The 14,520-nt window shown below is 38.2% G+C and overlaps 1 protein-coding gene across 11 annotated transcripts in view; it reads left to right on the top strand.

Moving 5' to 3' along the window:
• The window catches only part of CCDC171 (coiled-coil domain containing 171), a 336,009-nt gene that overhangs the window by 152,127 nt on the left and 169,362 nt on the right, over window positions 1-14,520 (top strand). For 10 of the 11 annotated variants that reach the window (XM_055428191.2, XM_088837892.1, XM_088837890.1 and 7 more), the window contains one exon: window positions 994-1,179. In XM_055428191.2, the coding sequence (XP_055284166.2) occupies window positions 994-1,179 (186 nt within the window). Of the gene's footprint in view, window positions 1-993; window positions 1,831-14,520 lie in introns of those variants that run through there. The other variant, XM_088837891.1, reaches the window with a different exon arrangement.

Below are 14,520 nucleotides of genomic sequence, written 5' to 3'. Positions count from 1 at the left end.
ACTCCAGTATTCTGGCTTGGGGAATCCCGTGGACAGAGGAGCCTGGTGGGCTGCTGTCCATGGGGTCGCACAGAGTCGGACATGACTGAAGTGACTTAGCATGCATAGCATTCAGCAGATACCTACTGAATGCCAGACTCTCCTTTGTGTGGTGGGTGGGCAAGCTGAAGGAGGTCTGTGCCCCTTGGAGTTCAGGTCCTTAAATGTATGGTTGGTGAAAGGGTGCAGACAGGCAGTAAAAAAAGTGAATATATGAGATGAATTTAGATAATGATAATGGTGTTGAAGAAAATATAAGAAGATGGTATGATAGTGTGAGTAGTGGTGGGAGTCAGAGGTATGGTGTGGTAAGGACTCTTCCCATGAGAGGGTACTTTGACCAGGGAAACCTGAGTGATAGCATAAACTGAACGCAGACTTTTCGGTAATCTTTTAAAAGCATAGAAACTTGTTTAAAGCTTTAATTTTCACGATCATTATCTTTATAAAAACTGCTCTTGTATCCAGATTTAAACCGAGTGTTATGGATTTACTTAGAACTTGAAATGCTTGTTGTTGTTCAGTTGCTAAGTCATATCTGACTCTTTGTGACCCCATGGACTGCAACACCCCAGGCTTCCCTATCCTTCACTATCACCCAGAGTTTAGTGATGCTATTCCAACCATCTCATCCTCTGTTGCCCACTTCTCCTCCTGCCCTCAATCTTTCCCAGCATCAGGGTCTTGTCCAGTGAGCTAGTTCTTCGCATTAGATGGCCAAAGTATTGGGGCTTCAGCTTCGGCATCCTTACTGAGATTTTATTGGACTAAAAATGATAACTTTGGCAGTATAGCTGTTGTGCTTTAAAAACCTGAGTGATGGTTTTTATCTTGATTTAGGAAATTAAGAAAAATGAAATTGTCATGTGTCAGACATTTAGGAAACAGAGTACTGAATATTAAATAAACAATGCTGCAGTTAGCATATGATTAAGTGTTTTTTCTTATTTTCAGAAATTGATCACCCATGAGAAGTTTGAAAGTGCATGTGAAGAGCTGAATAATGCGTTGCTTCGGGAACAGCAGGCTCAAATGCTGCTGAATGAGCAGGCACAGCAACTACAGGAGTTGAATTATAGACTTGAATTACATTCCAGTGAGGAAGCTGACAAAAACCAGACTCTTGGAGAGGCTGTGAAGGTGGGAGAGCACCCCTTGCATGAGTCCCTTCCTTCCTGCAGGCGTGAGTCTTTGAGGGAATCACGTGTGTCTCTTGAATAGGGAAGTGATCCCAAGATACAAAACTTTATTCCAAGTGAGCTTATAGGGATGAAACGAGATGTGGCTCATAATTCCAAACTTGTATGCACGTGTATTGAAAATGTAGAAGTAGACTTTGTTAGTTGGGAACCAAGTAGAGATTTTTCCAGTAATAATTTTATTCTTTAATTTATCTTCCTTATTTCCTCCTTTCTTTAGTTCTTTTTCTTGTTTTATGCCCTCCGAACACTGAAAATCCATGTGTCTTTTTGATTTGAAAGGTTTTGAGTCTCTCTGAATCTTATATTAAGGGTGTGTTTGAGGAGATAAGAAAGAACTGTTTTCCTTGTTATTTGTTGGTGGGAAAGGTGTTTAGAAGGGAAAAAAGAAATTAAAATAATTGTCACTTGGAAAACTTCATTAATGGGTTTAGAACTGTTATATCTCTTAGAAATGTTGCCTGTAAATTGTAATAGAAATTTAGTTTATGATTATATTATTTGTGAAATTTTCACTAGTGAGATTATACACACTGAAATAGAACAACTAATTCCAGGGAAACCAACCTAATGTAACACAGCCACCACGGTAGGTATTATGTATCATACCTAAATACAGTAAACAACTCAGAGTGGGTGTATAATTAACTGTAAAAACTCCAATACTTTGGCCACCTCATGCGACGAGTTGACTCACTGGAAAAGACTCTGATGCTGGGAGGGATTGGGGGCGGGAGGAGATGGGGACGACAGAGAATGAGATGGCTGGATGGCATCACCAGCTCGATGGACATGAGTTTGTGTGAACTCCAGGAGTTGGTGATGGACAGGGAGGCCTGGCGTGCTGTGATTCATGGGGTCACAAAGAGTCGGACACGACTACGCGACTGAACTGAACTGAATATATTTTTATTCTAATAGTTAACTACTAATATGAACGCTAATAATAAAACAGGCAAAATTTGTTGAGAACTCAAAATCCTTGATGGGATTATTCTCATTTTGTAGATAAGAAAACTGAGATACAAGGAAACACATAATTTGCACAATCATTAGTAAGTTATAGACCTAGGGATTCAGATTTTATATCCATCTTCCTTACATTGACTGTATTACTGATAGGCAGCATACTTATGCCAGGCTCTGTACCATGGTCTGTATATTGTGGTCTCCGAATTGTTTTGTTTCATTCTTAAACTACCTTCTGTGAAATTGGTACTGTTATTGTTAACATCTTTTTGATGAAATTGAAAGAGTTCAATGGACTTGCTCAGGGTCTCCTGGCCTATAAATATTGAAACTGGTAGTTTTTTTTAAAAAAAAATTATTAAAAATCATTAACCTGATTTCTTAAGATCTAGGTTTATTTCAGTTCCCTATTCTTTATTATTTTTTTCTTTTTTGCCATTATAAGTAATTCAAGGATAACCAACCCTGCAGCTAAATCTTCTTACACATATTGTGATTATTTCCTTAGCATTAATTCCTAGGTAAAGAATTACTAGGTCTACAATGACATATTGGAGAAGGAAATGGAAACCCACTCTAGGATTCTTGGAGAATTCCGTGGGATCGCAAAGGGTTGGACATGACTGAGTAACTAACACACACACACACAATGACATATATTTTAAATTGTAAATAGTATCAATTGGCCTACAGCAAATTTTAACATTCTCACCTAAAATGCATGAAAATTTCACTTTTTACTCAAGCTGGCTGTTACTGATACTGTTAAACCATTTTTTGTCAATTTGATCAATGTATCATTGTTACTAGAATTATATTTCTTTGATTACTCGTCAAGTTGAATGTTTTTATAAGTATATTGGCCACTGAACAACATTTTTATGCTCCATATCCCATTAATAGATAAAGTAATTAGCCATACTTTGAAAAAGCATTTAACTCATATTGGAATCTTTTCTTTTTGAAATAGCTTATAATTATAAGCTATAATTATAATTTAAATTTTTTATATATTATAAGTTATATAAGGTATAAATATATATAAATTATATAAGGTATAGTATTTTCCAGCAGATAAAAAGCTGTGGATATTAATTTCTTTAAAATACCAGTAGCTTAAATATTATTGTCAGGAGTGGAGAATTGTTTAATTACTGTCTCTTAATTAGAACTAGTAGGTGGTAATGTGAAAATGTTCTCTTGTGAGATGCTGCATGGTTCAGTGGAAAAAGCACTGGCCTTAGAACAAGTATTTTCAATTTCACATCCAAGTACTGTCACTTTGGCAAATAATTTAGGCTTTCTGAGCCTCAGTTTTCTCTTCTGCAAAATTATGAATAATGATACTAAAGTTACGGAATTTTTATGAGAATTAAGATACTGTTTGAAAAGTAAGTTTATGCTTGATAAATATTCGTTTGTGCTTTCCAATAACACTTAAATAGGTTTTTTGTGTGTCTTTAAAAAAATAAAGGAAACTATAAGCAAGGTGAAAAAACAGCCTTCAGAATGGGAGAAAATAATAGCAAACGAAGCAACTGACAAAGAATTAATCTCAAAAATATACAAGCAACTCCTGCAGCTCAATTCCAGAAAAATAAACGACCCAATCAAAAAATGGGCCAAAGAACTAAACAAACATTTTTCCAAAGAAGACATTCAGACGGCTAACAAACACATGAAAAGATGCTGAACATCACTCATTATCAGATAAATGCAAATCAAAACCACAGAATGGCTGCTATCCAAAAGTCTACAAGCAGTAAATGCTGGAGAGGGTGTGGAGAAAAGGGAACCCTCTTACACTGTTGGTGGGAGTGCAAACTAGTACAGCCACTATGGAGAACAGTGTGGAGATTCTTTAAAAAACTGGAAATAGAACTGCCATATGATCCAGCAATCGCACTCCTGGGCATACACACCGAGGAAAGCAGAATTGAAAGGGACACATATACCCCAATGTTCATCGCAGCACTGTTTATAATAGCCAGGACATGGAAGCAACCTAGATGTCCATCAGCAGACAAATGGATAAGAAAGTTTTGGTACATATACACAATAGAGTATTACCCAGCCATTAAAAAGGATACATTCGAATCAGTTCTAATGAGGTGGATGAAACTGGAGCCTATTGTAGAGAGTGAAGTAAGCCAGAAAGAAAAACACCAATACAGTATACTAACGCATATATATGAAATTTAGAAAGATGGTAACAATAGCCCTGTATGCGAGACAGCAAAAGAGACACAGATGTATAGAACAATCTTCTGGACTTTGTGGGAGAGGGCGAGGGTGGGATGATTTGGGAGAATGGTATTGAAACGTGTATTATCATATGAGAAATGAATCACCAGTCCAGGTTTGATGCATGAGACAGGGTGCTCGGGGCTGCTGCGCTGGGATGACCCAGAGGGAGGGATGGGGAGAGAGATTAGGAGGGAGTTCAGGATGGGGAACACATGTACACCTGTGGCGGATTCATGTCAATGTATGGCAAAACCAATACACTATTGTAAAGTAATTAACCTTCAATTAAAATATATAAATTTATATTAAAAAAATTAAAAAAATATTACTGCTGCTTCTTTATAAAAAAAATAAGATCATGGATAGAAGATATGGAAAATATAGAAAAGTTACTCATAACTTACCATCTAATAACACCACTGTTTACATTTTGCCATTTTGTTTATTATAGAAAAATGATTAAAGTTTTTATAAATCATACTTTGGGCTTGGTGCTCAGAATGGCCTTCCTTCATGATACAGCTAGATTTTGGATAAAACAGTTTATTATAGTGGTGCACTAAAGAGCAATGGAAATCTCCAAGGACAAATATCAAACTCCAACAAAGTCCAGAGGGCAGAAATCAGAGTTAGCATTGTGAATGGTTGCTCGGCTTACCCTGCAGGTAAATTCCAAAACTAGTGCTGAAAAGAAAGAAAAGAAAGTTAGCAAGTCCTGTCCGACTCTTGCGATCCCATGAACTTGTAGCTTGCCAGGTTCCTCTGTCCATGGGATTCTCTAGTCAAGAATACTGGAGTGGGTTGCCATTTCCTTCTCCGCAAGTGCTGGAGGTAGGAGACAAAGATTTAGACTCCCACAAGCAGCTCGACTGTGAATCCTTGATTCCCACATTAAGGAATTGCCTAATAACCTGAATAGGATAATCTCAGATCAGTAATGTCTAAGTAGAAACCAAAATAAAACTTTCACTGCAAGAAAGCTTGCCTAATTTAGTTTTTTTCAAGAGCTTCCACAGACTAAGCTCAACCAGGTAACTGGCTCTTAAATAAATAGATACATTATTCTTACTCTCAGACACATTGCTAAATAACTTTGTAAATTCTGTTAATACTTTGTCTGTGCTTCCCAGAAAGGATTTTCTATGTAGTATGCGCTAGTCACTCAGTCACGTTTGACTGTATGACTCCATGGACTGTGCCCACTAGGCTCCTCTATCTGTGGGATTCTCCAGGCAAGAATACTGGAGTGGGTTGCCATTTCCTTCTCCAGGTGATCTTCTAAACCCAGGGATCGAACCTGGGTCTCCTGCATTGCAGGCAGATTCTTTACCATCTGAGCCACCAGGGAAGCCCTAGTACTTTATCTGTACTTTCCAGAAAGGATTTTCTTTGTAGATCATCATATTATTTGTTCTGTAGTTGTAGTTTTGTTTCTCTGTTCCAAACCTTAATCCTTTATTTTCTCTTCCTTACTGCAATGGCTGGGATACAATGTTGAGGAGAAGTAAAGACAGTTTTAAGAATTTTTTCTTAAATTTCTTCATTAAGAAGTAAGTTTGGTATAGGTTGCTATGAATTGCTCTAAGTTGATAATCCTTATCAGGTTAAAGGAGTTACTTCCTAGATTATGCATAATTTAAAAAATCATGAATGGATATTGGATATTATGAATATATTTTATGCATCTACGGAGCGCAATGTTGGTTGGTTGGTTTAATCACTAAGTTGTATCTGACTCTTGTGACCCCATGGACTGTGCTCTGCCAGGTAACTCTGACCCTCGAATTTCCCAGGCAATAATACTGGAGTGGGTTGCCATTTCCTTCTCCAGGGGGGGTCTTCCTGACCCAGGGATCGAACCTTGGTCACCTACACTGCAGGTGGATTCTTAACCAATTGAGCCACCAGGGAAGTCTGTAATACTCATGATTTTTCTCTGTTACTCTCTTAGCAAGTTGAAATATATCAGGAATTGGCAAACTCTGGCCTATAGCCTGTTCGTATAGTTTGTGAGCTGTGAATTGCTTTTATCTGTTTAAAGGTTCATAAACAACTAAAAATTAAACAAAACCAAAGAAGAATAAGTGACAGACTATATGTGGCATCAGTTCAGTTCAGTTCAGTTCAGTCGCTCAGTCGTGTCCGACTCTCCGCGACCCCATGAATCACAGCACGCCAGGCCTCCCTGTCCATCACCAACTCCCGGAGTTCACTCAAACTCATGTCCACAGAGTCGGTGATGCCATCCAGCCATCTCATTCTCCGTCGTCCCCTTCTCCACCCGCCCCCAACCTTTCCCAGCATCAGAGTCTTTTCCAGTGAGTCAACTCGTCGCATGAGGTGGCCAAAGTATTGCAGTTTCAGCTTTAGCATCAGTCCTTCCAATGAACATCCAGGATTGATCTCCTTTAAAATGGACTGGTTGGATCTCCTTGCAGTCCAAGGGACTCTCAAGAGTCTTCTCCAACACCACAGTTCAAAAGCATCGATTCTTCGGCGATCAGCTTTCTTCACAGTCCAACTCTCACATCCATACATGACCACGGGAAAAACCATTGCCTTGACTAGACAGACCTTGGTTGGCAAAGTAATGTCTCTGCTTTTTAATATACTATCAAGGTTGGTCATAACTTACAAAGGCTAAAGTATTTCTTACGTGTACTGACCCCTGAATTACGTTAAGTATTCTAATGTTAAACCAGCCTTGCATTCCTAAAGTAAATGCAAGTTGGTTGTGATGATTTTTTTTTTTAAACTACTTTGCTACACTCAGTTTAAGATTTTTAACCTAGGACTTTTCAATCTTTGTACCATAGTCATGATTACCTTGTAATTTTTCTCTCTCATACTGTCCTTTTCACTTTTTGGTATCAGGGTTTCACTATCATGAAAGGTTTCCTACTCCAAACAGGTGGAGTAGAAACTTTTGGATAGAATATAACAAATAAATTGTAGGGTGTATAGCCGAGCTTAAAACAAAGTGAGAAAAATGTTCATGTACTGGCAATAAAGAAGATATCCAAAAGCAAATGGTAAGAGGAGGTGAAGTCTAAATGGCTCATTGGGATGTGCAAACCTAACTGGAGATTGAAGTTGATAGTCATAGTGTTAGGGAAATCTAGGCTTCAAGCCCTATGGACTAAAAATGAGCTACCCGTGAGAACCATGGGGTCTGGAAAGGCTGCCCTTCTAGGAAAATGCAGCCTAGAAAGCCCCTTTCTCCTAGCTACAGGGGATTTGAGTTTTACTCTGGACATGACTTCCCTGGTAGCTCAGATAGTAAAGAAATTGCCTGCAATGCAGGAGACCCAGGTTCGATCCCTGGGTTAGGAAGATCCCCTGGGGAAGGGAATGGCAACCCCCTCCAGTATTCTTGCTTGGGAAAATCCCACGATCAGAGGAGCCTGACAAGCTACAGTCCATAAAGTTAGTTACAAAGAGTTGGACATTACTGAGAGACTCACACTTCATTTCTGGATGTGGAGTAGCAGAGAAGTCACAAAGAAACTAGAACCTCAGGCAGGATGTAGGGTCTTAGTATATCCTACTTTTATGTCCAAGGACTATTCAACTGAGGAATTATCTTTAGAATGGTCCAATTCTTGTAGAACCAGTGTGATGTTTTAGAAGTAAACAAAATATTCAGCAAGGATACTTCTTTTTTTTTTTTTTTTAGGTAATTATTTTTTATTGGAGGCAAATTATTTTACAATATTATATTGGTTGGTTTTGCCATACATTGATATGAATTTGCCCCGGGTTTACATAAGTTCCCCCTCCTGAACCCCCCTCCCACCTCCCTCCTCCCTTTATCCTCCCTCTGGGTCATCCCCGCATGCCAGCCCCGAGCAAAGGAGGCAAGAATATAAAATGGAGAAAAGACAGTCTCTTTAACAAGTGGTGCTGGGAAAACTGGCCAGCCACTTGTAAAAGAATGAAACTAGAACACTTCCTAACACCATACACCAAAACAAACTCAAAATGGATTAGAGAGCTAAATGTAAGACCAGCAAGGATACTTCTATAACTCACAGAACACACAAAAGACTTTTATGGAAAATTCAACATTACAAACCATGTAAAGAAATGAGTTGTACATCAAATGAGAAAATTTACATCTGAGGTTGTAGAAATATTGACAGCTGTTTAAGTGTTTTTTAAATGCTTTAAGTAAGACATGGGTAAATATAAGGCAAGAAATGAAAAGATAGTCATTGAAATTAAAAACTCAGCAAATGATTTGAACATTGGGGAAAAGATACTAGTGGATTAAAAGTCAGTTGAGGGAAAAATATGCATGGTTTGGTGTATTTTGACAAATGTATACATATGTGTAAGTACCACCAGAGTCAAGACAATAGAAATTTTTTATCCCCCAAATTTCTACTCTTTTGCATTCAATTCCCTTTTTTTTTTAAAAAAAAAAAAAAAAACTTCCTGCTATAGCCTGGCAGCCATGTACCAGTATCACTCTAGATTTGCTTTTATTAGAGCATAACATAAATGTAATCAGACAGTATGTACTCTTTGTGTCTGACTCATTTCTTTTGATGTAACATTTTTGAAATTCATCTGTGTTGTTTCTTTATACTGTTGAGTAGTATTCCGTTATGTGGATATACAGCAATTGATTTATCCATTCACCTATTGATCGGCATTTAGTTTGTTTTCATTTAGGGCCGTTATGAATAAAGCTGCTAATAAGAACATTCCTGTACAAATCCCTCTGTGGATAAATCCTGGGTAATACCTAGGAGTGGAAATTCTGGGTCATATGATAAGAGTACATTTATAATTTTAAGAAATTGCCGAGGTCTTTTTCCAAAGAGGCTGCATGATTTTGCATTTCCAATGACCTTGGAATATGAGTTCCATTGGCTTCATATCCTGGTGAATACTTGACATTGTCAGTCTATTTCTCTGTTCTTGTGAGTGTGTAGTGGTAGCTTTCTTGATTTGATTTTGCATTTCACTGATGACTAACGATGTTAAGCATCTTTTAGTATACTTATTATAATTAGTCATTCATATGTCTTCTTTGGGGCCTCCCTGGTGGCTCAGATGGTAAAGAATCTACTTGTAATGCAGGAGGCCCCGGTTCGGTCCCTGGGTCACGTAGTTCCCCTGGAGAAGGAAATGGCAACCCACTCCAGTATTCTTGCCTGGAGAAAACCATGAGCAGAAGAGTCTGGCGGGCTACAGTCCCTGGGGTCCCAAAGGAATGTCTTCTTTGTGAAATATACGTTCAGAACATTTGATATTATAAGCTTTGGGGGTTTTGTTTTCTTATTCCATTCCAAAATAGAATTCTTTCTATTTTCTGTATATAAGTCCTCTCTTGGATGCATATTGAGAATATTATCTTCCATTCTGTGACTTGCCTTTCAATTTTCTAACAATGTCTTTCAAGTAGAAGAAGTTTTAAATTTTGAAAATTTTTAAATGTTATGGTTAATTTTTGTCTTTTACCTGAGAAATGTTTCCTGCTGTGATGCAGAAAGACTTTTGCCTGTATTTTCCTTTAGCCAATTCATGCTTTAAGCTTTAACTTTTAGGTGTATGATTCACTTTGAGTTAATTTTTATATATGATTTGATGTAAGAGTTGAATAGATGTTGAGTTGTTCCATTGCCCACATATTTACCGTATTTGAACCATATTTCCTTTTTATAAGTCTTATATTTTCATCTAGTATTATTTTCCTTCTGCTTTAAGAACTTTCTTTAGCATTTTGTATAGTGGATGTCTTTATTATTGGTAAGTATAAGGGTAGCCATAAGGGTACCCTCACGACCTGGGAAAGATAAGAGCCAGAGTAAAGTGGAGGATTGGCTTTAGATAGGAGGGACACTTCCTTATTATATATGTAGAAAAAGAGTATTAGACGAGGGCATTAGAGGGTAAACTTTCTCATTGATGTTTGTTTTTCTTTGTGGAGGAGGCAGATTCATACCTACTGAATAAAGAGGGAATTTGGAGGAGGAAAACAGTTGAAGAGTAGAGAAGATTTGAAATAGTTATCATAAAGGGTAGGGAGATAAATCAACAATAGAAATATTACTGATGTGCTAGGTAAAAATATAACTGGAGAGCTCCTTTGAGACTGATCATTAGGTTCAACAGTAAATGGGAAAGGATATTTGTTTGATATCATAAAGCAGGATACCTGAATCAGTGCTTGCAGAACAAATTGTGGGATAAAAGGTTCAGAGTTTGAGTATGGAATGGGATTAAGCAGAGGACATGACGAGGCCAAGGGAAAAATGAGAGGCCATGTTTATAGATGTGTTGCCCATATGATCTTTCAAGTTACCCAAATTTATAAAGTAGATATTGGAGTGAGGTAAAAGCTGTGAACCAGATAGCTGAGAATCAGCATAAATGTATTTTCAGTGTGTAGTATTTCCAATGTATGTAATTTAGTCTAGCATTAGAGCTGTAATAATATGGTAGCCACTACCCACATGTATCTACTTAAATTAATTAAAATTAAAAATTCAGTTCCTCAGTCACTCCGTCTACATTTCGAGTGTGGAGTAGCCTCGTGTGTCTAGCGACTGCCGTATTAGCAGCAGAGATACAGAGAGCACCTGTCCTCACAGGAAGATCTAACGGGCCGTGCTCGTGTGGGGGACAGGTGCATCTAGGCCTGTCCAGACCCGTTCAGCACGGAAGTGGACACTTTACTGTGACGCTCTTTCCATTAGAAAGAAACATTTTAGAGCCGAACGGCTTAGGAAAGATAAACTCTATTGCTGTTCGAATTAATAGAACTGGTTTAATAGTTGTCAAGTCTCTAAGAACTCTGAAGTCAGTGAAGGGAGCATACTCTGAAGATAGAAACTATAGTTAAATAATAACACAGCTCTCTCTTATTGGGAACTATAGACAAATGAATATGGGAAACATAGTATGGAAAAAAGTATAGCAAATTAAAGATTTGTTTATTTTTTCCTTATTCCTCAGTCCCTTCCTGGGATATTTTATATTGTTGACCTGGCCTAGAGTATCTGCAGTGCTACTGCACTTCTGAGGAAGTTTGCTAGGCAACCTTTATTTAGTATGGGTAGTCTGTAAAACAACAAAAGCTACATTTCTAATGTAATTTTTTTCAATGACTTTGAGTAAGCTTATGTTTAAATATAGTAACTACTTAAATGAAGCATTTTATCTGGGATCCTGCCTTATGTGTTTTTATGTTTAATAGAGCGCAGATTCTGGTTACTGGTAGACTCTGTGTTAACAGAGTAGGTGAAAGAATGATTGACAGAAAACATTGTTACTTCAGTGAGAGAGTTGACCTGTGGTTACAATACTTATAGGAGCTAATATGGAAAAGTGTCCCTTAAAATGGGTTGCTGCTGTGACAGTGCCTAAAGGATGAGGCACTTGCAGAGAGGTCAGGCAGTTTGTGGTGAGGAAATTGGTATTGGAAGTGGAAAGATGGAAATTCATGAAAGCCGTGCGAAACATTTGACACAGTTCTACTTGTGATAGTTTAGGAAGCTAACTTTCCTTGTAGTTCTAGGGAAAGTGGTTGATGTATGTTGGCTTTGACATTCTGCTCTGAACAAGGTATTAGAAGAAAGAAAGGAACTCAGGAAAGAATTAGTTGACTTATGAATATAAATGAAAGGGCAGAGAGAGAGAGTCAAAATCTGGGGCCAAACGGAGCTGATTATGACTCAAGCCCACGGCAAAGAACAAATTGGGGTATGGCTTTCTTACTCTAACCTGCTATCTTAGATGGCTTCAAGATAACCACTATTAAGTTCAGGTGAGCTTCCCTGGTAGCTCAGCTGGTAAAGAATCTGCCTGCGATGGGAGACCCAGGTTTGATCCCTGGGTTGGGAAGATCCCCTGGAGGAGGGCATGACAACCCACTGCAGTAGTCTTGCCTGGAGAATCCCAATGGATGGAGGAGCCTGGCGGGCTGCAGTCCATGGGGTGGCGCAGAGTGGGACACGAGTGAGCGACTAAACACAGCACACACACAGTACCAGTGAGCACCACTGGGAAAGCCCTGGTGAGGATAATCTCCAGGAAAGAATCTCGTATTTGTTGGTACATGGCACTGACTGGGAAGTAAACAACTTAAAAACTTACCAAGTTTTGTGTTGCCGAGACTAAAATTGTTGTTCAGTCACTAATTCGTATCTGACTCTTTGCACCGCTCTGGACAGGAGCACACCAGGCTTCCCTGTCCCTCACTGTCCCCGGAGTTTGCTCAAATTCATGTCCATTGAGTCGTGATGCCATTCAGCCATTTCATCCTCTGTCACCCTCTTTTCCTCTTACCCTCAACATTTACCGGCATCAGGATCTTTTCCAATGAGTCAGCTCTTCACATCAGGTGGCCAAAATATTTGAGCTTCAGCATCAGTCCTTCCAATGAATATTCAGGGTTGATTTCCTTTAGGATTGACTAGTTTGATCTGTACTGCAGGGAACTCTCGACTAAAATAATCTTTTACCCTTTGAGTCTTAAACAATAAGGCTTAAATGGTCTATTCATGTATCATTTTAATTGATGCACAGAATTCCATACTGTAAATAAGTTGCATTTATTTAGTTATTCATCTATGATGGGCATTAGATTTGTTATCAGTTTTTAAGATATTATAGACTTGAAGAAGGCTGAGTTCCTGGCAAGACCATGATTGATCTAGTTCTGGTACATACCCTAAACTCAATTTTTTTTATTGAATTTAGTCACATGGTAGAGCTACTATTTGCATATGCATATACAGTGGAATAATTGGTCAGTATAATTCATTTTAGAATAAGGACCTGTGATTTGCAGTTTCAATGAATGGAAGGCTTTGAGAATGCTGTGGTATTGGCATTTGTGGTATTCCTCTGCACTTGAGGTATTCCTTTGCAAAAGGATAATATTCCTGCTGCTGCTGCTAAGTCGCTTCAGTCGTGTCCAACTCTGTGCGACCCCATAGATGGAAGCCCACCAGGCTTCCCTGTCCCTGGGATTCTCCAGGCAAGTGTTAATCAATTCTGTCAGTTACAGAGAAATACTGAAAAACAAGCATCTGAAATAGCCCATTGGTCTCCCCAAATAATACTGATACCTGTAACTGGTCCCAACCTGGTCAGTATTATTTGGGGAGACCAGTGGACAATTTCAGATGCTTTATTTTTCAATATTTCTCTGTAACTGATAGAACTGATTAACACTAGGAAAATGGAAGGCCTTGAGAATGCCGTGGTATTGGCATTTGTGATATTCGTCTTTGCACTGGAGGTATTCCTTTATTCACAGCAGATCCCTCATATACTCGTTCCTTCGTCTAACCCAGCTCCTGTTCCCGTGTCCTTTTCATCCTCATTTCCCACCCTCTGCTGACTTCCGCTGTCCGGTGTTTCCTCTCGCAGAGCTGGAGCAGCCTCACAGGGTCTCCAGGCTCGTGCCTCTTCGCTGCTCCCTGTCTCAGCCTTTGCCTTCTTGCAGCTGTTCTGCCTTTACCTTGTTCGTGTCTCTTTTTTAACAGAAAATGAACTCTGTGCTTTATTATTTTCCTGTCTCAAAACTTAATTATGCTTACACTATGGATAGGACAGAAGTAAGAAGAAAAAAGGGTATGCTTTTCAGATTTCACAGGAACTAATTGGCGAAGATATTTTAGAGTAATTGTGGCAAAAGGTCACATTTTATGAATATTTGCCTTCTTTTTATTTAATAGTATCCTAACCTTTATATTATTAATATTATTTGCAATACTCTGCAGTTATAGAATGTGAATGTTGCAATGAAGTCATTTATTTACTTAATTTTGAATAAATAGCCAAATTTTCTCTAGTAATCTTTTACACAAAAGAGCCCTCAAATTCATTTACTTTAAAAAATTTAAACATTTTTTAGTTGATGAACCGTGATTATAATAATAATTAACATCTATCATGTAACCCATTTTCATAAACTGGGATTATTAACATCATTACTTAATTTTAAAGTCTTATCATTTTTTAACTTTAATCCCATATATGTATTTTTTATCTTTCTAATGATTAATACCATTGAGACCTATAGGGTGGTAAATTATATTTCAAGGTC

The sequence above is a fragment of the Moschus berezovskii genome, chromosome 7, assembly GCF_049115385.1.
Source record: "Moschus berezovskii isolate FMDL1 chromosome 7, NW_MosBer_1.0, whole genome shotgun sequence".
Lineage (NCBI taxonomy): Eukaryota > Metazoa > Chordata > Mammalia > Artiodactyla > Moschidae > Moschus > Moschus berezovskii.
Note: the sequence above shows the minus strand (reverse complement) of the source record. Positions and strands in the feature narration are given on the sequence as shown.